This window comes from Pecten maximus, chromosome 15 (genome assembly GCF_902652985.1).
Source record: "Pecten maximus chromosome 15, xPecMax1.1, whole genome shotgun sequence".
NCBI lineage: Eukaryota > Metazoa > Mollusca > Bivalvia > Pectinida > Pectinidae > Pecten > Pecten maximus.
In genome coordinates this window covers 18559984-18586907 of record NC_047029.1, presented here as the reverse complement: position 1 = coordinate 18586907, position 26924 = coordinate 18559984, and the positions used below count along the sequence as shown (strand labels likewise).

Below are 26924 nucleotides of genomic sequence, written 5' to 3'. Positions count from 1 at the left end.
TGACCTTTACATGTTCTCAATAACTGTATGACATTATGGCAACAATACAGTACGATGACATCATTAGGACAATTTAATGACATCAAGAGAATGTCAATATTATAGATACATAGAAAGTAAAGAGTGTAAGAGACAAATGATTATTCACCCCCTTGGGATTGACACAGGGACCTCAAATTCTCAACCCTCAAGGAAAGATACTTTAGCTGCCAAACACTCAGCCAGTCTGGTGATAGGCAACTTAAGAATCTTCTCCCTGCAACCTGCCCCCCCCCCCCCCCCCCAGTTGTTCAAAAGGTGATTAGCTTAATTAATTGATTACTATAAATTTTATTTTCCCTTTACATGAAAACCTATATATGTATATCCTTAGAAAAGTCAGGTAGGGAAAAACTAAAGAGTTCTATAGAGTTTCTCTAGAAATCATTTTATCAGGATTTTCAAATTGTGATTAGCCGAAGTGCCTTTGGAACAACTGCAGGGCCCTGTCATCCCTTTACTTTTGGGTCGTTAATCAAGGTAGATGATATAACAGGTATGCAAAAAGTCAAAATTATTACATTTCAATGAAGTTACGTAAAGGGATTTTTACCAAGTGTTTTTAATTTGACATTAAATATTAAGTTCAGACTGAACCTACTACCCCAGTGTGACTTAACGAGAAAACTCTTTAACACATAGTCAGCGAACGACATCAGTTTACTGGGTTTGTATCTTCAGTTAGTTAAAAACACATCTCCTTTTCAAATACACGTATGATTAAAGTAAGTTTCATATTAACTGAGGATTAAGTGAAATAATTCTTACTAGGTAATAATTCATTGAAGAAAATCTTCTATCAAGTTAGACAACAGCTTTAGTAAGATGTACGTTATATTCATGTAAATGATGTTACACATGACCTATACCTATCTTAGTTCAATGTAGATTTGTTTTATTTATCTCGATGATAATCAAGTACATTATATACCTGTTTTCAACTCGTACACAGCCGTGTAATGTGGTCAGCTATCAAATATTTACTGCTATGAATGAGAGAGAGAGTCATTGACACACACCATACGATAATAGGTACTCCGATAATTGGTACTCCGATAATAGGTACTCGGCATGGTTGAATGACGTAGTATAATTAGATATCATCATTGATCCACACCAATATTAAACAACACCCAGGTACGTTATTGACAAGAACTATAACAATCACCTATGTAGTGAATGGAGAAAAAATGGCATTTATTTTCTAGCCTCTATAATGCATTTTTAAGGGAAACAAAAGCACCAGTAAATGAGGTATATAATATGCGTAGCCCAACAGCTGAAGGTATTTAAAGGTCCAATGTATATCCACACACAACATATATATATATACACACTTTGTGTATTGTTATATATGTATATATATATATTACTCTGCATTTATAAGCAGTTGCTTGTTCTGCCAAATACATTTTCACATCACATGACCAAGAGACCTGTGGTGTTTATAACATGCAGCTTCAGGCTTTGTATGGCTCTAGTAAATAAAGCCATTTACGTCACAGATTGGTGATTCTGACAAGCTTTTTCAAGTAGTGATATCCTATTCGTCAGCGTAGAGTTTCGCTTGTTTATCTGACATAAAAAGCTGTTTTACGCTTAGTGCAGTTCTGACACACCAGAGGACTAGCAGTGTTTGCACACGTTTTTCAGCCAGTCTGTTATCTTTAAGACATGCACAGAAGTGCACTGTCTCAGTGTTTGGAGTAAAGAAAAATATCTCAAGATGTTTGCTTTCATGTCACAAGGGAGATTTAATCCTGGTAAGCTTACATTTTGAATTATGTTGATGTGACATTTTGTTCAAATTTTCTTCACTTCTAAAAGTTGTTTTCTTTTTTTCAGTTTTACCCAGTATATCATTGTAGATATCTATATATTATTATTATTGCTTACAACAGAGTTAGTTGTAGGTATCTATATATACTTATTATTACTTACAACAGAGTTAGTTGTAGGTATCTATATATACTTATTATTACTTACAACCAAGTTAGTTGTAGGTATCTATATATTATTATTATTACTTACAACCAAGTTAGTTGCAGGTATCTATATATTATTATTATTCCTTACAACCAAGTTAGTTGTAGGTATCTATATATATTTATTATTACTTACAACAGAGTTAGTTTAGATAACTATATAAACTTATTTTACTCTCGATTATTCTTTATGCAGTTATAGTCCACAAGTTTAACATTAAAGTTTCAGTTACACAGTTTGAATCAATTTGTGCTGATTGTATTTTGTCTGACAATTGTAAAATAAACATTTAGGACCACTAGACATTTAAGTAATCAAATGGCTTCTACACAAATTTAAATTTTAGATGCTTCAGTAACATATAATTGTGTTGTTTTTATGTGGTAGTCAGACGTAAGGGGCGGGGAACAGATTGATCTCACAGAAACTCATTTAGCATTAGGTGGACATTTAAAAAGACAAATTCAGTACCAACAATAAAGGCCTCCCTATGGTAGTGTAGAAGTTCTAAAAGGTTACGCTTTAAAATACTGATGCATTCTCTGTTCTGACTGAGAATAGAAATGTTCAGGTGACGAATCATTAAATGTTTTTTTATCTTGTTTTATTTAGAAATTGTTAGACACCAGAGCCTAGGTATAATTTTACAACACAAAACAAAATTTGTGAATTTCGCACATATCTGCTTCCTGTGATTAGCTATTATTTTGATTAACTATTTAAAAAAAAAAACATGCCAAAATTTTGAGCATTGAAGGGATAGTTATGTCCTTGCAGCTTAGTAAGACAATATTCTTTGTTTTGATAACTCCTATTAACATGTAAATTTAAAGACGTCACTTATTTCTGATCAAAACAGGTTATTCAAAACTATTTCCAAAGCATAAATACATGACAAATACATATCATGAAAACAACCATGAAAAATTGGCAGAGATTCAACGATCACGGCCAAAAATACTCCCGAAGTGGATGGTACTCGAGCACTTCTGAGTTTCATTGACATACTGAATGGATGTGTATAGCAATTTTTACCGTCCAGAGCGTATGTCTGGGTATAGGCCTTTCCTACAGATATAAGATATGTGATCACGTATCAACTCTCTAGACGCAATTGACATTAAAATGTATGGTTAGATTAAGGGATACAATAGGTATTTTTACCGGCCTTATGTTTTTACACTCGTATGAATACAATTTGGTATTCCATATGACGTTACTCTGTGATGTGGAGTGTTTTTCAAATTTTTTATTGGAAACAGAAATATCCAGACTATTAATTTTTCATTTGTGGTATGAGGCATTTAATTAATACAGTGCTTTTGTAAAATTCCAGTGAGATGACAATTAACTTCATATAATTGTTAGACAATGGGTTGTTAATTATCAGTACCATAGCTGTTCTGATGATGAAATAACCAGTAATGAACAGGACACCAGTCCTTCAAGGGAATACTTCCATGCATATAAGTTCCTAATTATACAGCTGGGCTAGTCTGGAGAAATCAGAATTATATTACTTCTGAAATTAAATGGAATTATTCAGTAACATGCATAGACATTTCATATACATTGAAATAACAGACCGTGAAAAATCCCGCTAATTAGTGAAGATTTGCATCACAATTCTTCATTATATTCATGCATGTCTCTGAAGGTAAGTTTAAATTGTAGCTGTCACTTAATTCATTTCATCGTTAAAGATTCGGTGAAAGAATATGAGGATATTTCCAGTCCTAAATGCACCTGTACAGGTAGTGTAGAAAAGCTAGTGTGTATTACATGTGATAGGTAAATCCTCTAGCCCCAGGATATTATATATAAGTCAGCTAGGCATGAACGTCACGTTTGCCACCTACTTTTGTGAATAATCCCAACACCATTCAGCTGACATACGTACGCAGGGATTGTCAGTTACATATATAGTATATGTAAGGGCAGACTGATTCAGGAAATATTCGATCGTCAATACAGAAATATATTACTGGTTGGATTTCTCCGGCAAGGTTCATGACAAAAGTATCAGAATGTCGGTCGAATTTCATGCATGATGGATGGTGAAGTGTTGTGCATTGGTGGCAGTGTAATTTGATGAGCAATGATATGTTTTTCTCTTGTTCAGGAGTGACGACAATTATTCTGGATTTACATCATTTGTTGTGCATCTTATAATGTAGTATCTTTTAATGCAAAAAATATATATAATTGAAAAATAGTTTACGAATTATATTACGATTGTAGTATTTGTGAAAAGTGGATAAGGTTTCGGTGATATATAACCACAGTGTCCTGTTGAGATGGACGTGATTCGATTTCGTAGTGGTAAGATGTACCACAGGAGAAAATCTAGGTTCCCCGGATGCCCAATGCATGGCTTTCATAGCAAAAGTAAGTATGATCCTGATCAAACGGAATCAGCAAAACTACTACGTATCTGTAAAATTCTCCGTCATCACATTTATACAGTACGAAGGTTGAATTTGATCTGGAAATATCGCAAGGAAAAAATGAAAATTGTTGAAATTTTGATTGCCAATGATATCCGATTCTTAAACAAAATTTACAGAAGTTTACTGAATAAGTTCTGTTTAATCAACAAACTTTCTACAATGTACAACAAAATTATTACTGATACTTTAAGGTAAAATCATCTTAAAAGTTTCTGCTGACTAAAGTATGTTATCACTTATAAAAGTCATAAAATGACATTTATCCAATCTTAACTGACCAATATATTGTATCCTATCAGATTGGACAAGTTTCATGCACCGTATGGTGGAATTAAGATGATTGTAAACCATATATTGACATAACGTATTCATCTGACATCAGCTTAGTCCCATGTCTGGCAATAAGCCCACCCAGTTCTGTAGTTCAGTAAATAAGTTGCTGAAGAAATGCATTGTTCTACAGTTAAAGTTCTACTTCTTTAAGTCATTGTGTCGATTGGTTTATCAGCTCAAGATTTCAGAGACTATATGTAGGCAATAAAAACTATACAACCCCCCTGATTTTCTGTGTAGAACAAGAAACACACACCTAAGCATTGGTACATATTGTATCTTGAATTAAAATTAGTTTTATTTGTTACTGACACTGAAATGACGAAATGGACATGTGTACAACATATGAACGAGTTTTTATGGAGACGTTTATGCCTGTCATGTTGGAATTGCGTATCGGATGTGATGTCACAACCTGTCACTTTCATTTCCAATTTATTTTCTTTCCAAGTTCATATTGCACTTTCTGTGGATTCACTGATGATGTAGTTGAACTGTGTATGTATTTATGCTAGTTGAACTATGTATCTATTTATGCTAGTTGAACTATTTGTATTCATGCAAAAATATTAAGGCTTTAAAAATAACCAGGATAATATACAAAAAAAAAAAAATCATTTTCTGTCCTTTGGAAGTACCAAATTTGTAATCCTAGTGGTAACCTCTGGGACAACTTTTGTAGAACATGTAGCATATAGCAAATGTAAGAAATAAAACTTCATCCTGATAATATTGTGATTTCATTTTCAATAACAAAAAGAATAGGGATTATCTTTGAAGATTGGAAATATCAGGCTCTGAACAACCTATATATTCATCACAATAAACTAGTTATCGTTGTAAGGGGAGATAACTACATTATATTAGGGAATAAAAATAGAATGATTTTGATTGGCCCTGACAATAAGACCTTTGACATAAACTTGGATTTGATTGTCAGAGTTATACTTTGCCTTCTGACTTTCGATTCTGATAATGATAATGATAGTCTGTAAATAGTACTAGTGTGCACTGTTAAAAACAATTGTTTTTTAACACAATAGGAATGAATAACAATAAACAGGATTATATAAACCTCTATACCTGTCAGTTTACACACATTGTTCTCAACCTAACATTCACTTCTTCATATTTCTTCATACTTCTTCTTACTTCTTCATATTTTTTCATACTTCTTCATATTTCTTCAAAACTTCAAATCTTCAAATACATTGGTCATGATATTTGGCTGTTGGTATGTTCAATTTTTAAGTTAAACGAATCGGCCCCTGAAGACCCGAAGGAATTGTCAATTTACGGAATTGGTCCTCTTTTATTATTGTATTAAAAAACTTCCAAATACTGATCCCTCTGAATTCCGATCACCAGACCAATTTTGTGTCCGGTTCCTGTTAAAATATACCCAAAATTGCTTCTGAAAACCGGCCTTACCTGAGTGATCATGACACGAGGTCAGGCCAGTCAACCGTGAAACAATACCTGTGACGGGTATTGTGTGAAGCCTAATTGTGTCTCGGGACCTACGTATACATGTAGATGATTTGTACAGGTATCCGGTATATACCCTGAGAGACATTATAACGGTAGTGTTTAATCAATAAGATAATTATGAATCAATGACACACTTCATTGAAGCGCGTCGGTTTGTTTATCTTCTCAATACAAATAGAGCTAGAAAGCGTGAGTTTCGCATCTAATTTAAATGAGGCCCAAAGGGGCTTGTTTTTTTACAGGGTCGTAAAAATATACAATCTGAAACAAAGCCAGTGTCCGATGTTTTTTGTGTGAAGACAATACCGATGTCAGGTATACGACCAGTATAAACTGGTCAATTGTAATCAATGTTGAAACAACACATCTTCATACCCTTTCATACGATGTGTAAAATATTCCGTATCGGCCCCATCCACATGGCAAAGCTTCACCGGATGTAACAGAATGTAGGTCGATCATAAAGAGCAGTTGTACATGTACAAATACTGTATAAAACTACAGTTATAGTCATTTGCATTTCTTATATAATCTGCAATATATGCATTTTTCAGACAAACCAAATTGTAAGCCTAGTCCCGGTTTGTAATCGGGTACAATCTAACAAAACATTGTCCGACCAATAATATCCAGAATTTCCAATTACATATGCGATGTATAGATGTATGTGATTATGTGGAAAAAATTTGAATAAAAAAAAAATAATAATATCCGGAATTCGACAGGTTCTTTCAATCAACTTCTCCAAAACCGAACCTTCTGTAAACCGAACAAATATCCATGTGCCCATGTATGTTCAGTTTATAGAGGTTCCACTGTACACCAATAAACCAGCCATTATTTGTAAATTAGAATCAACTTGTTATTTCCTATGAATATCAGCTCAGCTAGTACTTTGATTATATACATTAACTAGTGGTTGGAGTAGAATGGGAACCAGACCAATTTCTGGGGTTTTTATTTGGCACATCTTGGAGACAGTTCTAGGTAAAAACAATCTCAAGTTCCAGTGTTTGATAAGTGCGGGAAACACTAATGGCTTTAGTCATAAATTTGAAAATAAGCACTCATTGTTTAATGTAAATCAACAATCATGTCGACATCTATATTACAGCTGTGTCATTGCTTTCTGATTAATGCCTAATTCAGTACTTCAGTACTTTGATTATTTAAACCTACTGTTGTGCCTTGTACTACCAGGATATGGTTACTCTGTGGTTTTTGTCCGTATGTAAGTTTGGTTTGTTTATTTAAAGGAGGGGAGACTAAATCTATGTGAATTAATGTATATACTGGTATATTGATAAGTCTTGGTGATGTGCAGGAACAAAAAAGAAACTTTTAGTGCCAAAATTCTTCATTGGGTGTCTCCATTTTTTGTGCAATATACAAGTAATGCCATGTACAATGAATGACTAATGATTTGAGGTGATGAAGTGTGATTACCTCACTTTATTTAGTCTAATTTATAACACATGGAAGTGGTACTGTATCTTATGTCTGGAATAGTTCAGTTTACAAATTATGACTGGTATCTTACAATGCCAATGTTCATTTTCTCAGCTCTACTGCCAACGAAAAAGTACAGTACAATATCAGTGTTTATTTTCTCAGCTATATACTGTCAACAGAAAACAATATATTGTATCAATACCAATATTCCTCACCATTGTGAGATGGTGTCAATACCAATATTCCTCACCATTGTGATAGTGTCAATACCAATATTCCTCACCATTGTGATAGTGTCAATACCAATATTCCTCACCATTGTGAGATATAATGTCAATACCAATATTCCTCACCATTGTGATAGTGTCAATACCAATATTCCTCACCATTGAGATAGTGTCAATACCAATATTCCTCACCATTGTGATAGTGTCAATACCAATATTCCTCACCATTGTGATAGTGTCAATACCAATATTCCTCACCATTGTGATAGTGTCAATACCAATATTCCTCACCATTGTGATAGTGTCAATACCAATATTCCTCACCATTGTGATAGTGTCAATACCAATATTCCTCACCATTGTGATAGTGTCAATACCAATATTCCTCACCATTGTGATGAAGTGTCAATACCAATATTCCTCACCATTGTGATAGTGTCAATACCAATATTCCTCACCATTGTCATGAAGTGTCAATACCAATATTCCTCACCATTGTGATAGTGTCAATACCAATATTCCTCACCATTGTGATAGTGTCAATACCAATATTCCTCACCATTGTGATAGTGTCAAATCCAATATTCCTTTCCACTCTGAAATAAAAGATGTACTTTTATACCGTTTTAATTTTAACTATAGGATATACATTGGTACTTGTATATAACTTTAATGTTGCTGAAAGGAAAAAAGATATTTGATATGCTTATATAAATAATTTCAGAAATTACTCCATCTCCACTCGCCTCCCCGGTGTTAAGTCGCCGCCCACCACAGAGTAATTACTTCCCAGACCATCAGCTACAGCAACAGATTGCATCATTGAAACAACAGCAGGATTTGCAGCAACAACTTTTACTACAACAGTTCCAGCAACAGCAGCAACAGTTAGCACAGGAACATGAACAGCAGCTTCAGGAACACATCAAGGTCAACATGGTATGTACAATGTATATTTCAAGGTCAATGTATAGGGTCAAGGTCAACATGGTAGGTGCAATGTATATTTCAAGGTCAATGTATAAGGTCAAGGTCAACATGGTATGTACAATGTATCAGGTCAAGGTCAATGTATAGGGTCAAGGTCAACATGGTATGTACAATGTATATTTCAAGGTCAATGTATAGGGTCAAGGTCAACATGGTTTTTAACAATGTTTATCCCAAGGTCAATGTATAGGGTCAAGGTCAACATGATATATTCAATGTGTTTCTCAAGGTCAATGTAAAGGATCAGTGTCAATATTGTATGAACAATGTATATTTCAAGGGAAATGTAAAGGGTCAAGGTTAATATGATGTGTACAATGTATATATCTTGAGGTCAGTATTAACATGGAATGTACAATGTTTTCCTCAAGGTCAGTGTTAGAGGACAAGGTCAACACGATATGTACAATTTGTAACTCAAGGTCAAGATCAGTGTGGTTGATCTGATGGTGTACACCTGTAACTGTGGAGTGTACTTGGTGTACACATGTAAATGTGGAGTGTATTAGGTGTACATCTGTAACTGTTGGAGTGTATTAGGTGTACATCTGTAACTGTAGAGTGTACTAGGTGTACATCTGTAACTGTAGAGTGTACTAGGTATACATCTGTAACTGTTGGAGTGTATTAGGTGTACATCTGTAACTGTTGGAGTGTATTAGGTGTACACCTGTAACTGTTGGAGTGTACTGATTGTTTACACCTGTAACTGTGGAGTGTACTAGGTGTACACCTGTAACTGTGGAGTGTAATAGGTGTACACCTTTAACTGTGGAGTGTACTGATGGTGTACACCTATAATTGTGGAGTGTATTAGGTGTACACCTGTAACTGGAGTGTATTAGGTGTACATCTGTAACTGTTGGAGTGTATTAGGTGTACATCTGTAACTGTTGGAGTGTATTAGGTGTACATCTGTAACTGTTGGAGTGTATTAGGTGTACATCTGTAACTGTTGGAGTGTAATTGGTGTACACCTGTAACTGTGGAGTGTACTAGGTGTACACATGTAACTGTGGAGTGTACTACGTGTAAACCTGTTATTGTGGAGTGTACTAGAGTGTAATACTGGAGTGAACTGGAGTGAACTGGAGTGTACTGGGGTGTACTTGGGTGTACTGGAGTGTACTGGGCAACCTTTTACTTACTATTGAAATGTAGTAAACAACAGCAGGTAACGTGAAAACAAACACTTCATTTCCTGAAATGTTCACCTGTCCCAGAACAATAGAGTTTGTGCTTCTCGAGTAAGTCACACTTCATTGTTATAAATAGTCTAGGTTGATGTTACCAGGTATAACTGTGGGCGTAGAGAAAATCTTCAGATTCCACCGTTAAGGTAGAATGTCACTTGGTTGTATAAACACAGGTTATTGATAAACATGTGGACCGATTATCCCAACACATCAGGATGATTTTCTCATTAGGAGTAAATTCAGATCGTGAAATATATTTAATCATAAAACTATCTTCTTTCAAAGCTATTGTCCTACAATTCTCACTGGATTGTAGACAACTGAACAATGCGTGTTAGCACATTTTGATTACTTTCCAAAGAAGCCAGCATAATATCATACTTCTATTTTAATGTATATTCAACCTGAAACAGTGTTATTGCATTACAAGGGCAATTGTTGTCAATTTTTGCCCTATGGATATGATTATTAATTGAAATTACATAAACACATATCAGCCCTATCTGTGAGATTAACTGCAACCGACGCCATGAAGATCGTAGATTTATTGAAGATCGTAGATTTATTTGCATCAGTTCTAATAGAGGGCCTGGTCATGGCGGTACACAAACACGTTGGGGGTACCGACCATTCTACCTGCAATCTGAACTTAATGATCAGCTAAACGACAAACAGGATACACTTTTGATATTATTATCCCACTGGATATTCCTAATCCCTATATCTGTCATTATTTTGATCAATGAGAATATGTATGAATACAAAATTATGTGCCAAATTTATGTTTCATTTTCTGGTGTTGTCAACATTTTAATACAATCTCCGCCTACATTGTCCTTAATTACAACCAATCACCACCACCGTAACACAAGTGGCATGCGAATTACTGTTTGTGTTGGTACATTCAATACAATCAACATTCGTCAAGGGTGTGAAGTACTTTATCATCCACAGGTAGGGTAAAAGAGTAAAGAGATGAGGTCAGAGAATACTTGACCTTTGTAATCACAGGTGTTTTGATAAAACAATTGACCTTTGATCTTCATAGTCACCAAAGTTAAGAGGGACCAACATGACCTTTAGCTTTTACAATCCCTTGTGTTGAGACCTTTTTCATTTGCAATCACCTTTGTTGAGAGAACACTTGGCCTTTGACCTTTGTAGTCACCTTTGTTGAGAGACCACTTGATCTTTGCCTTTGATATCTCAACTTTGCTGAGAGAACACTTGGCATTTGACCTTTGTATTCACCTTTGCTGAGAGACCACTTGGCCTTTGACCTTTGTAGTCACCTTTGCTGAAACACCACTTGGCCTTTGACCTTTATAGTCACAAAGTTTGCTGGGAGACCGCTTGGCCTTTGACTTTTGTAACAAGTCACATTTGCTGAAAGACCGCTTGACCTTTGTTAAATGTATAGGAAAGAAGATATCTAATGACAGATGAAATTATCATGTCTAAAGCAAGTTTGTTCTAAGTGAGTAAATAAGATATGTTGTAATGTCCTATAACAAAAGCTGTTATAATTTTCTCTCCTGGAGTATCACAAGTCAAAGATCAAAACAACACTGAAATCAGGCTCTGTAAAGACTGTTTGAATGACAGTGTTTTTCAGGGATTTCAATATCTTTACTTAGCTGCTAAATATAAATTGTGTGGGCTTAAATTATCATGATTCTCATTGGTTGATCAGCTCTTGGCTTATTATTTACAAGAGTACGAAGCCGAGTGCGGAATCCATTTTTAGCAATACACAGCCACATTTAGAATATCAGGATTTGATGTAAATACAAGATAAAATTGATTTTTAGAAGATGTTTAGCTGAATCTCTCATTAGCTTTGATAGATGCAAGGCCACTGTTGTTGATGTAATTGAATGTGGCTGCTAGATCATGAGTGCTTTATGACCAGAAGATATTTTTGGCTAAGTTGTCTTGTACTGGTATCGTTAAGGGGGATCAAACACTAGGATATTTATAACTGACTGCAGATATAATTGATTTTGTATGTTCTGATATTCAATTTGACATTTATAAATAAATACTGATGAATTGAAAAAAAATTGTCTTTTTAATTAGACAACTTCAAAATCTTGATAAATAAATTTGTGATAAAAACAATGCCATTTGAGATGAGTAAAAAAATAATGCCATTTGTGATAAAAAAAAAATGCCATTTGTGATAAAAATAACAATGCCATTTGTGATAAAAAAAAATAATGCTACTTGTGATATAAAAAAAAAAAAAAAGCCATTTGAGATCTCTATATGTTTGATTTCCTAATTTATTAAGGTACTTGTTATACTGGTATGTGGCATGGTCATGAACATTTTCAAATATATTTTTCTTATAAAAGGGAATTATTACCTTTTATTCTCCTATATCATTATATCAAGTTCAGAACAACACTGGAATCTTCTTAGTATAATATAATGAATCCAATTTTGTAATAATTAACTGCAAAAATGTAGAAGCTAAGTTGTGGAAAACAGGAAAATAGAATATACTTAATGCCTTATGGGTTAAATAGTTATTCCATTACTGTTGTACAATTTCTTTCTCTTGATATCTATGGCACAGGGTTAAGATATTTTGCTATTTCAGACTTAAGGTTGAAACGTTTTTGACCACTACTGCCTATGGAAAGATAATCCAAATTAATGACAGCAAATTCATATCCATAAATATAAAAACCTTTTCCTTAAATGATCTAAGCAAAGTTGTTTGAATCTTGAGGAATGAAGCTTGTGACTGTCTGTCATGGATATTTGTGAAAATATAATTATCATTTTGTTGTTTTAGCCCCCACAGAAAAGTTAGGGGGGTGGTTTATGGAATCAGGGTGTCTTAATGTCCATCCTCCATTTGTAGACACATTTATATACCACATACTCCTTACAGAATTATTCATGAATTTCAACGAAACTTTACACATTTATTCATGACATATTCTTGTATCTCCCTGGAAGCCATTAAGTTCCGTCAATTTCTACCGGATTTAGGGCCATTGATGCCAATTATATCAACTTTTCGTTAAAAAGACTACTTGTCCAGAAAGGCTTTATGTATTTTGGCATAATGTAGAGAACATTATAGATTATAGGAAGGCAGTCTGAGTTTATTGTGGGATAAATGAAGTAATGAAAGTATGGAAGTCGAATAATATTGTGAAATCACTTTAGCTGATTTAGAAATGAAATTATCAAAAAATGTCAGCTTTTGAATAATGAAAGTAACTATACATAAGTAAGAGTGATTGACATTTCATTTTATCTGAATGTAGATTTTTTGTTTCTCACTTTTCAGCATCTGGTTCTACTCCAAAAACAGCAGGAGTTTATTGAACAACAGAAGAAGTTAGAAGAGCAACATAGACTTGAAAAGGAACTATTGGAAAAGGAAAGACTAGAACAGATAAAGAATAAAAATAAGAATGAAGAGAGTAAGTTAACCCGTTTGGGATATTTATTTCATTGATGTCGGTGACACTTGTGATAAAAGAAATCTTGAAGAATGTCATTTGGGCAAGTGATTTGTGATTTCATTATCTCTTACATGAAGACTTGAGGCAGGGTTCACCATTCACTCCATTATTGAGCTTTAAATCTGCATCAATATATAAAAAAATGCTTTTTTAGGTCACCTGACCCAAAGACTCTTGGTGACCTCTTGCAATGGCCTTTTGTCCGTCATCATGTGCCATCCGTCAGTGTTAACTTTTCCTTGTGAATACAATAACTTCAGTAGAAAGTTTTCCATGAAACTTATTATACTGCCATATACCAGTAAGATCCCAAACAAGTTCTACAATCGGGTCAATTCAATTGTAACTTACAGGGTTGTGGCCCCTTGTAGTTCTACTTCCACTGGACCAAGTGAACACAACTTCATGAAACTTGGTATGCCAACTTATACAACAGACGAGTTTGTCATTTGGGCCGATTCAGGTGGAACTTATAGAGTTATGGGCCCTTGTAGTTTTATAACCATTGGGCCTTGTTAACATGCTAATTAGATTAGATGTGAATTGGATTTTGATGAAATCCTTTGGTATGCTGTGAGCCTGCAGCTAGATATCAAATCGGATCTTGAATAATTCCCTGATTTGGACCAATCTGATCGTAATAGTTACGTCCCTTTGTAGTTTAGGTCTCGGGTAATGATACTGGGCCAGTAGCATGCTGGGATGAAGGACTACACATTTATTAAAATGAATTACCTTTGTCTACTCTCAAGGTCACAGGGGTCAAATGTATAAAATCTTAACTTAAAAGCAAAAATTATCTATCGGTGCATTATTAGAAGGTGACATGAGTCTCTTGTAATATGTTTAAAACTTTTATTCAATTTTGGGTGAAGTCTCTGAGTTCCATCAAAGTGATATTAGGAGCACACCGATTTCTAAGTTAACACTGACTGGTTGCTGTTTTAGGTGCCATAGCATCTTCAGAGGTAAAACAAAGACTCCAAGAATTTGTTTTGACGAAGAAACAAAGAGAAGCTGCAGCACGGAACTCTCCACCACAATATCGGCATTGGTATGTATAGATCTAAATCAGAGTGATTAAGGTCAAGGCCAAGACATTACAATAAAAAATGTCCGCGAAAGTTTGAGTGACTTTTCATGTTTAATTTCATGTTAAAAGATTTGACAAAGGCAAATGTATGATAATGCTTTATTTTAACTAAAGAACTAAACAAAAATATATGTATGTAAGCTTGGCATAAAAAACTGGAAGAAATTTGATGTATATTTTTTAGTTGTATCAGTTTATAAAACATAAGAAACTAACACATACTATTTGTTTGGTCTTATCAGAAGAGACTTAGAGAAACTGATATTTAATTTCATGTTTGTTTGGTATTACTAAATAAACAGGTGTTAGCTAAAAATAGCACACATGCCATTGATTAGTGCTTTCCGATAACGTGTGAATGAACTGTATTGTAATTTCATATCTCTTTCATAGAATGACTGAAGGTGTCAATTTTTCTGGTCTATTTCAATCAATCATTCATCACCTGCTCTCCGTTTTTTTAACGTCACTTTCAGATCATGTTTCCAATAATCACAAGCAGATAATCATTCATCAATGTTTTTGACCAATCATACTCAAACTTCACACATTGCCTCTCATCAAAATTGATTCCTAAGCATTTCTTGAGTCCAAATGTTAAAGTTCAAGGTCATCAGCTCGCTATAAAAAAGTCATTGGTTTCTGGACAATGACTAAGTAGGGGAGAGGGGGGGGGGGGGGGGGGGGGGGAGAGAGAGAAAGGCATGGATCAGTTCAATGATGTGTTCAAATTGCAAATAAATCCCAACAAATTTAAAAGCTTAAATATTTATATGTTTTTCTTGGATTATTTTCTTTGCAGGGCTGATCAAAGTTCACCACCACAGACAGGGTTGTCTCCCCCTTACGGGCCACATTTATTAGGAAAATATGAAGATGACTTTCCGTTACGGAAAACAGGTATGTACATTTGCTTGCTGTTATTTTCTTGTGTTTAAGCATCGTGTTAGCGTTGCTTGAGTTTGTGAGAAAGTTTTTACTTATAAAACCTTTTCTTTTGTTTTCGAAATGACTGATTGTGTTTGCTTCTGTCAACTCTAGATCTAGATTTGAGTCTTTTCTTTATTAAAATTAATTCAATAACCAGCGGAGAAATTCCAACACCTTTGTGGCAAGACCTTTTTAAATCTGCCAGTGCTATTCTGATTTTGTCCATTTTTTGCTTTATTTACGTCTATACAGTGTGCTATATGATATTACTGGCCTAAAACAATGAACCCTCTATCTATAGCACAAAACAATAAAACTCGTTATTCTGGTAATTAACAAGAAATTAATTGATAAGAAACAATTCCACCAATTACTCTGTGTTATGGCTGAGGAACCGGTAAACTTTACTTGGCATAGAAGAACTAGACATATGTTGAAATTGATTATACCTACATAACACTTACTTAGAACTGAATCTCATTATAAGGAGTGGGGCATCACTAGGCTTATAGGTAACGCAGAGTCATTTTATGCGAGGTAGTCAGATTACGAGGGTTTGTATATGTATATAGAGTATTAGTATTTTTGAAAAACAGTATTCTTCATAATTGATAAGATGTTAATTTGATCAATTTTACACTAACAAGTATGAGGGATAAAGGGGTTTTGTACCAATGTCTGTTCTCTTGTTTATGTGTTGCTTTCTTCATATTTAATGACGTAAATGATTCATTAATAATGTTAAAAATAGCATTCTCAATGGCTTTCTAGAAACTATCTTGGTAGAATAAAATGCTAATGTGGGTTTTATTGTTGAACATTATAGAAACGGCTCCAAAAATAAATCTTGGATGTTTGACATTTTGATAACACTATATAAATATAGGTAAAAATATGTAGGTTCTTAATATTCAGGTAGGCTGCAATCATAATTATCTTCCCTTTCTAATTAAACTGTGTGGCATATTCCCTTAAGTTTATGTTCATAATTCGTTTATCTAACACGATGGGAATATAATCTTCAATTAAAAACAGGCAGAAGCTGCTTTCGATCTCTAGGGATGCAGTTCTTTCCCAGATATTTCATTTCCTACGCCTAAAAATATAATTTGATTGTTTTGTTGGGTTTTTTTTTTTTTTTTTTTAAATCTTGTGGCATTTCCTATATATATTTTTTCCTTTCTTCATTTTCCAAAGTCATTTGATTTTCTGAAATTGTATAGGGATGTTATCAGTGTAGAATGAAAACAGAAAAAAACACCTATGATATAATGCCGAAATTCCTGTCAAAACTACTGTATCAACACACAATGATTGTAATGGATGTTCTTAATATAGGATCAGTTTTCTAAAAATAGAATAGAATATAAGAGAGTGTAGCATTCCATCGTCTTCGACAGCATTCATCAGTACTGGAATGATGCTGAGGCACAGGGACACACTGTAATGCTGTATTAGACAGACCTCGCATGATATTAGGCCGGCATTATCAGCACGAAAGCGTAGGAGTCGAATCCTTGTCCTTGTAAAACGTTATACTGTTGTTGTTGTTTTTGTGTTGTGTTTTGGTTTTTCCAAACCAAGCCGTCATCTGCATCTGAATTTTTTTTGTTGCACACATTATACATGCAGCAAGCAACTCCCCATGTAGGAATGTTTTCTTGGCCTAAATTTCATTTCTTTCATTTATATATTTTTTTTCTCCGTTTTAAACATTTTCTTTAATTTTCTGCATTTACACTAGGAAACAGATATATATAAAAACATTTAGCTTTCTTTTCAGAAACCTGTCATTAGATGCATTAAGAATGCTCCATAGAACAATAGTTTATACCTCATAGCTATTATTAGAATTTATTAATCATTTAAAAATTGATTGATAATCAGATAGAATTAAATGATGTTTTGATGGATAAGGGGTGAATGGTTACATTTCAATTTTCTCTCATTAAAATAATTTTTGAATTCATTTGTTCAGTTCTGTGATGTGAAAGTAGGCAGAGTGCTTGAATGATGTCACAGAAGATACTTGTATGTTTTCTCAAATCATAAAAGTAAAATGGCCTTATTTATTTTTTTGAATGAATGAAAGAGCAAAAAATGATGAAAATATTGTGTTTGAAATTTGAACGATAATATAATTCTCGCAACATTTATTTTAGAGGATGTACATAATATAAAAGGAGAATTTTCCAGCTAAGCTGGGATATTTTTGGTCCATTTCATTAAATCTTAGGATGTCCAGATTGGTTTTAGTGAGTTGTAGAGGTGGGAAGCCCAATTATCCTGAGCTATATTTGTAGTGTTGTCTACAAATCTTTCAGTGACCAGCCTAATCTCTTCACCATTAAGGAGAATGTATATGGGTCAAGAGAGCTGGTCACTTTGTAAATGACCACAGCTGATATAGCTCCAGAAATGCTTTGGGTGATTTCATTTCTTAATGACTTCGGCTGGATAATTGGAAAGAAATTTAGATAAAGTTGGAAACAGAGAGTAACCATTGGTCAAAAGTAGAGGATTTTAAGCCACGCCCTTAAAATAAACTTTTATTATCAGGTATAATTTACAGCATAATTTTTTATGTCAATTGAACACTGAATGATTTTATTTGAGATTATCTGAAAGTGAACCATGATATGTTGAAACATACTACATTTTGAAAATGATTGACCCGTCATTATTCCCATGACTGTATGTCTGTGTGAATGAGATAAAAAAAAAACTTCCTTTCCTCGAAATTTTTCAGTTTTAACATGGTATAAATAACAGAACCAATTATTAGAGAATGATTTATCAGAGCGGAATAGCAGATATGGTGCTGTGAGCCATGAATTTCATTTCAGATCTTTTTATAAACAATTGGCCAGAATAGGCAATTTTATAGGTGCTATGTATGAGCCAACTCAAGATCTGTTCATGATATTGACGTAAAACCTGTTTACTCTTGTTATGGCCTGAATTTTTATTTAAAATCATTTTGTGAAATGTAAAATTAGCAAAACTCGATCATTTCAGAATTATTCGAGTAGTATATTAGGAGATTCAGGGCGCAGCTCTCATGAGATTAAGTAATAAAACTTTTCACACAGATGTAGAAAGAAAATCGGAAAAAGTGGGATACCTGGTAGGCTTTAATTTAAAGGCTTCAGCTTAATTCTTATTATGGAATGTTGATAATTATATAGTAACAAGCAATATTAAAAAACCCAAAAGCATGGGTATGTGTTTCCTAGAATAAAAACGTAAGTTTAGCTTTCCAAACAATGAAATTAAAACCTTATTTTAATAGAAAAACATTAAACCACTAAAACAATCTACCTCAATACTTAGATACTGGAGATGTACTTTATACAGGGCCATCAGGACTCCGTTCAAACCAGTTTACATCATAAACTAGTTTTGGATCAGAGAGATGTCGGGATAAACAGGTTACACAATAAACAGGTTTTACCCTAATGTATTCTTGTTTTCAGCCTCAGAACCCAATCTTAAAGTGCGCTCTGCTCTGAAGCAGAAATTGGAAAGCCAACGGAGAATTACTCACAGCCCGATTCTCCGAAGGAAGGAAAAGCTGGGACAAGCTTATCTCAAACGTAAAACTCCGTTATCAAGTATGTATGCCCGTCTCCCCACTTCCTTAATTCCTGCCTTCATCCAATCACCAATCAAATCCATCGTTACATCTTTCAGATACAAACACAACAAACAACCTCAAATATAGAAGAAGCAAAGCATTTTATGGTATATATATCGGAAACGAAACCCTGAACCTTTTAACCTTTATGTTAATGTTACATTTCCACTTTTCAATTTATTACTGGTTGCCTGATGATATATATGGAAATATATCTTTATACAGTTGAAATGTGAACTAATCAGCAAAGACCCCAACAGGCCTCTTAGGAGCATTTTTTGATGCAGTTTTGTATAGAATTGCTATGAGAACAGTACCCTTGCATGTCACAGATATATATGAAATATTTGAGACAAAGAAATATGAGTCATAACCATTTATAGCTTGGAGTCAGTATTTTGATGATGACATCCACTTAATCTTCATTGGTTACATAAATAAGATAGGTATTTAACTTTTTCTGTATTTCTATATGAAAAATTCATCAATCATTTTCAAAAGTGGGACATCAATTGTCTGGAAAAGTTAAAATCGAGAGTTCACAAATTTTATTGCATATTGATATCAAATAATAATTGTCCCTAGGTATAGAAATGTTATGATTTATCTATTGAATGTTTATTTGTTTTGGAATTTGATATTTAAGTAATGGTCCTCTTAGTTAGTGTTAACAAGTTAATTCTTCGTTGTTTCCATATTAAGTTTGATTTAAATTGGAGTGTTTTTTGGAAAAAACTGCGAAAAAATGGTTTCTTAGGGAGATGCTTTTCTATAAACTTGAGACTGCCCTCGCCGTTTCCTTCCATTGCTGTTATGGTTGTGTTTTGGGGAATTTTTATCTGTCTATAGAGGGAAAGGGTCCTCTTAAAAACCAAACAAATTCATTAAAACTGATATATTCATTATAGAACTGTATGGTCTTGCATAGCTATTTTAATGCTCAGTGGCTGTCTAGAATTGCATTGTGGGATTTGTGTTTGATTTTAATGGAGCTTTTCAATACTGGGACCAAATGTATTGATGGACTATTTTAGAACAATTCTAAAAAAAATTGTTCTTTAACTATTATTAAAGAAATTAAATAAAACTTATTTGGAAAGAAAATATGCAAAAGTTTTACCAGTTTTGAAGAGCTCCGAGTTAATACTAACAAGAAAAGCCTATTAACAGTATGTTATTTAAACTAACGTGCTCCTGTGATAACCAATTCATTACAACTGTGATTCATAACAGCTCATGTTGCCTGTCTGACAGTGTTTGATGTGTTCATGTGGATGTGAATACATCTTTAATTTTTAACACATTTCACTGATATCACTTACATATTATAGACATATATGTATATATACATTGGAGGCATCAAAGCAATTTATGATGGATGGTATCTGCCTATTCTAGCCGATCTCGCATGACTTTTGATATTGCATGTCAAACCGAAATTTGTTATCAATATGTGTATAAAAGTGGTGTTTACATGTATTACAAGCAAGACTTCAAGGATCAAGCTGTGAGAAAAGAATGTCGCCTTTTGATGTATCATTTGACAGCCAGTTACAATTCACTAATTATGAATCTATAATTAGATTAAAGTTAATTTTAATTTTTTAAAGTCTGTTTCGTCAGCCTTGATAAATTTCTCAACAGCTTTAACTGAATAAAAATACTTCTCTTTGAAAGAAAAAAAAAACACTTCAATTTAATTCACAGCATTCATTGGCATATTAATTAAGAAATCTTTTTTTTTTATTGAGACAAAATTTAAGTTTCTTCAGTATCAGTAAAAGATGTCTTTTACACAATGCTTCATTTATTGTATATGTCAAAGATAAAAAAATACATGTACACCTTAATAAAATCCACCTAGATATTTCAAACATGATTATCATTACCTCCAGTAAATAAATTTTGGATCGTATTCTGAAAAGATTGTTAAACTTTGAGTACTAGAATTGTTTTTCCATTAATTAAGAATGATTTAAAAAAAAAAAAACAATTTGAAAAATTGAAAAATTGAAAAAATTAACTACACATGTTTAAACTGCTTTAGGCTACCTAGGTAGAATGCACCAGTTTGACATCCTGAGGTTGTTTACTGAAATATTGCTTCGGAATAGTTTCGGTGAAATGATTTTCCAAATACAGTATCACCAAGATGATTGGATGTAACTCTTGAATGTGGCCGTCTCCTGGCTGCTGAGCTAGGCCTACTGTCATCAGCCAATCAATATTGTTGTTTCATGTCGTGACCACTTGCGCTAAATATAGACACAATTTTTATAGAAGCTTTTCAATCCTTAATGCTGCCTACATTTGGTTTGATGTTTCCACGGCAACATAGAGTGATGTGACAAAGGCACGAGATGAAAAAGGAAATGTCCAAATATTACTGACATTAAAGTTCTATATTTAGATCACTTAAAATTGAACTAGGAATGGCAAGGGCACAAACATGTTTACACTGCAGGAGAAAACTGACAAAATAGCCTAATTGTGTCACCAAATCCAATTTTACAGAGTCTTTTCTTGTAGAGATAGATGTCATAGAATATGTATTAGAAATTACAATATCCTGTACAAAGGATTGAGCCAGCGTTGTTTTTAATTGCTTCTTGTTTCACTTGCAGAAACAAAAATACAGATTGTATTGTTCTAACTGAGTCTACAGTGTATAGTTTGATATATAGAATTATTGGCCGGGACAATTATGGTAGTATGGAGATTTTTGTACCGCCTCAGATTGGAACATTTCTAATCAGATTCCACTATGTTATAAGATACATCAAGTATGCTACCTTCCTACGTGTTAAATAATTCCTTTACATTTCTCTGAAGCATGTACATTATACGTGTTCAAACTTTGTGACCATATATCTGTAGACATCACAAATTCATAAAAAAACATCTGAAGATAAAATGATATACATCCTTCTGATAACCATAACAACATTAAAAGCTAGCCAATAGGTACCATATTTGATATTCGTTTGAGAAGCATCGTTTCTGTTTTCTTTAAAGTATTTTTAAATCAGATAATTATAAATAATATAGATTCATTTTTTTGATTTAATTAAGTAAATGATTTCTTGTCAATAGCTTGAAATATTTGCTAGTTTTAAGAAAGGAAGGAATTCTGTTGTTTTTTTACCTGTAATTAAGATTTGCTAGTAATTAAGAATTAACGGATCAATTAAGGTTGTTGTGTGTTGAGACTACAATGATAATGACCTATATTTTGTTTATTCTTCCAGTCGACTGTAGCAGTAATTCTGATTCGGGCCCTAACTCCCCCTCCAGCGGTCCCCACGGGAACATGCCAAATGGAAGTCTTGCACCTCTTCACTCCAAGGAGGTAAGAGTCGTACGGAAAAAAAGTGTTTTTACTTTATATTTGTGTTGTGAATATTCCATATGCTTCTAATTTTAGTTTTATTGAAAGCTGCAGACAATGTACTGTACTTGACCACAATAAGCCGATTTTGAAGGGAGAGGGCTTATTGCCAAATGTAGACCTGGTTCCAAAACATAAGTTGTATATACCAACTTACGTTTTCAGGAAATGGAAACACATGAAATAAGGGAGGCTGTTACTGAACGTTTTGACGTTATGTTAATCTACGCTGACGTGTGTTAAAGTTCAGTTCGTATTATAGGAATTCACAGTTATAATTATCAATATCTTTAGGGTTATTTTTTTACCATTTTGCTTCGATAAGACAAGTACATTTTACGGAAAAAGTTACAATGCAGTACAAATATGTAACTGTAAGGATTTCCCATGCCACACATATGATTGTCGTTTAACTTGTTTTTCATTTCTGCTTTAGTCATATATTAGAAGTTATTTAGATGGGTAGTGACGCCATATCAGGAATCATGTTCTCATATTTCTGTTAAAAGAGGAGAGAGTTATCAATGTGTTTTGTAGGGTTTCACATCGGCTCTGGACCATAAAGTTATCTAGATAAGTAGCGACGGAGGATATGAGAAATCATCGTCCATGAAATGTAGCACCAATTTATAAAATTAAAAATTTGGTAATCCATCACCTGCTTCTCCCATGGCATATACATGTAGGTAGAAGGGGTTATGTATCTTAATTTCATTTAACAATTCATTCAATTAGAATATGAGAGAGGATAGGGGGTAATTTGTCATTTGTTAACTATTGTGTCATATAAAGTCGGCATCAATCAGAGATAAAAGCATTCATTAATTCTTTGCTTTACCTTTGAAGTTTTTCAAGTCTAGCATCTTCCAATTTCCTTGCACTTTGTACATCATCAAATTTTATGTAAAATTGACACTGAGCCACATGGATTTACTATGCATTATGCAAGAATTTGTGGCGTAATATTTTATGTCTTGCATCTTTACGTCATAGATTTGATTTTTCCTGAATTTTACATACCGGTAATTTCACAGCTTTTTTGTGCATATATATATGATCCTCAATTGATACAATAAATATCACAGCTTTTCTTCACTTCTGTACATTTTCATGTAGCAGATGTACTTTAAATCATTTAAGTCAAGGCTACAGGAAGAATCTATATGTTTGTTAAAGAAAATTTCTCTAAAATATATTTTTGAGAAATAGATGAAAGTTTAAGTAAATAATTGCATTTTTTCTTTCGATGTTAACTGCAAATCATCATACATATTTGTTTCTAGCTTTAAATTTCACTGTCTTAATTAAGCTAATTTAGCAATTAGTAAATTGGTCCAGATTTTGATTCAGGTATATTCTTTTATTCAAACAAATAGTCAACTAAACCATGTTACAGTTCTGAAATACACAAAGATATCATAGAACAAGATGACTTTTCAGGTTCAACAAACAATGTAATATTTTAACTGAATGGCTTTTTGGATCGGATGCTGTATAACTGCATCAGAAACAATTTTGACATTGTCCACCTTTTCTGAGTGAATTGTCCACCTTTTCTGAGTGACTGGCCTTTCCTTTAGTTTTAGAATATATTGTGGGGATTTTTGTGCTGTACTATAGGGCACAGGTGTAGTTTATTAAGATGTCTTACTCTTGTTTTTAACAGTTCTGTCTTTTTGATGTATTTACGATTTCTGATGAATGCGTCGACATCCATTATTGCCTGTATTTTTCAATCAGTATTCCTCTTTACTAACATCCTTGTTGTGGTATCTTGTAGTTAAGCCAAATTTTGTTGGGTGTTTTAAATCCACTTTACTGAATTATTCAGATGGTATCCTGTGACTGACCTGCTCATTTACTGAGATTTCTGTCAAGGTTGTGAGTTTGAAGGTCAGAGGAAGTTTAAGATGAAGCTGGTAGATGGTCATATCTACAGTCAAACCTGTCTATAAAGACCGCCCACTAAGGTATCCCCTACCTGTGTGATTGGCATGATATGTCAGTGATGGATATACTAGAACCATCTGTAAACATGACAATTAAGAATGGAAACAAAATCTTATGTCTCAGCATTTCACCTGTACATTAGTATCCAGCTCAGGTGACAGTGTTATAAAATTACTTAATGAGTCGTTAAAAGTTTGAAAATGTTTAATAGATATCATACAGCTGGTTCTTAAAGTAGACAAAGGCCGATGATGTGAGATACCACTTCCTCCTTCACAGTACTGTTAACAGTGCATCTTTAACATGGGATATAAACTGATATAAGTAAAATTAGGAAAATTCTGATGTCACTGCACATGGTTAGTACAAAGATAAACAAAAAATCCTTGACACAAAATTCATAAAAAAATTAAGTTCCAGGTTAATCTGAGCTTGGAAGATCTCTTTATCAGTATTTCTTGTTATCTTTTAACGCTTGATTCTTAAGGATATAAAAACATGACTTAAAATCAATTTTAAGATAATTGAATAAAAATCTGTTGAAACCCTTAATAGGATTTGATTTTTTTTTAATTTTGAGAATGTTTTCCTTATTCTGGCAGTATTTCTTAATATTGTTGTTATTTGGGGTAAAAATAAATAAAACTAAAACCCATGTACATTTGGATATCTCTGAGTTAATAATTATCGTTGTTTATGTGAGTGTTGTAAAACCCCCAGTAAATTTGGCACAATCTGATGACGACTCATATGTGCATGATAACACTCACCATGTATAGAATGGTTTCCATGGTAACTATAGTGATTATTTCCTTACATGTATTAATATGTATGATTGATCTGTAACTGGAACCTCATAACCTGTAACAATTATAACACTGGAGTAACTTTTACACCTCACGATGAATACCTCCATCATCACCATGGTAACATGATGCTATTATACAAGATATAATGTGTATGCAGTTATTTGGAAATAACAAAGGGAATGTCTATATTTAAAAATGATCAGAATTGATAAAAACATATAGGATATTTTGGAATAGACTTAATGATAATGGTCGCATTGATAATTGTATTGCGCCAAGTTTATCAGTAGTTTCCTTGGCAACTATTTCTGCTGATGTCATGCCATTATCAAATAGAGAACAAAGGGGGAAATGAAGAGGTATGAAAAAATTATAGTATATCAGAGTTAAGTAAACACGATTGTTCTACAATAAGCCAACCCATGACTTTGAGACATATAGTTTATGTGTTGGCCCTATAACCTTATGGCTTATGATAGGATAAATACGGTATACAGAAAATCAGTACTAGTGGGGTGACCCCTTAAGGGATGGAATGTAGTTTAGAGGGAAACAACATCTTTAATTAGACACAGCTTAATTAAATAGAGTATTTTGCCATTATTACTGAAATAGCCATGTGAACCATACAGACCCACTGGACCTCTTGTTTCAACCCTTTTAGTCATGCAGACTGATTCTTTTTTTCCTTAACCTTTGGACCCAGATAACTTTGACCTTTAACCCAGTGACCTTGATCTTTGACCAGTTGACTTTTTGTTTTATTCTGACCAACTTTCTCTATGTCATAACAAAATATGCATAATGAAAAGATACAAAATTTGACTGAGAACTTTGAAACCAATAACCTTGACCTTTGATCTTGATATTTGACCTCAGTGACAGAGTGATTACTATAGACACATGTATCTCCGGGTTTGGGACTTAAATGATAATAATTGGTCACTGTGAAATAGACCATTGGCCTCAGACCACAGTTATACTGGGGTGTTGTTGTAAAAGTACAGAAGTAATTCAATTTCAGGTCTGCTACTTAATAATTTTTCCTGACTTCAGTAATTGAAGACATTTTATACATAAATTTCTACAGACTAACTGTATCTATTTTTGTGTGGCAGGACACACTGATCGAGTTATGAGGCTTGCACTTATATTTGTGATTTTCCACATAAATAAAGTGGAATGATGATTTAAATAAAAATATCTTTATTAAATGCAGATAAAGAGGTACTTTGTAGCTGACTTTATGTTCAGTGTGAAGAGTTCTATAACATGGAAAGAAAATCGGTGATAGCATTAGTTGTGTAATTTTGTAGTTACATGCCCAAACATACGTAGTTACACCACTTCTACATTACGATTGTCTGCGAGCTTTTGTTTGTGCTGTGTCTTAAATCTGACAATGATAAAACCATCTTGGAGGTCTCCATGACCCAAGTTTTGTTAACTTAAAATGGCCAGTTGTATA

The 26924-nt window shown here is 33.5% G+C and overlaps 1 protein-coding gene across 6 annotated transcripts in view; it reads left to right on the top strand.

Annotated features, from left to right (window-relative positions):
• LOC117343096 (histone deacetylase 4-like) overlaps positions 1-26924 on the top strand; it is a 204498-nt gene that overhangs the window by 142477 nt on the left and 35097 nt on the right. For 5 of the 6 annotated variants that reach the window (XM_033905396.1, XM_033905398.1, XM_033905397.1 and 2 more), the window contains 6 exons: positions 8703-8917; positions 13472-13607; positions 14598-14703; positions 15545-15642; positions 19149-19286; positions 22558-22658. In XM_033905396.1, coding sequence (XP_033761287.1) covers positions 8703-8917; positions 13472-13607; positions 14598-14703; positions 15545-15642; positions 19149-19286; positions 22558-22658 — 794 coding nt within the window. Of the gene's footprint in view, positions 1-1612; positions 1803-8702; positions 8918-13471; positions 13608-14597; positions 14704-15544; positions 15643-19148; positions 19287-22557; positions 22659-26924 lie in introns of those variants that run through there. The other variant, XM_033905401.1, reaches the window with a different exon arrangement.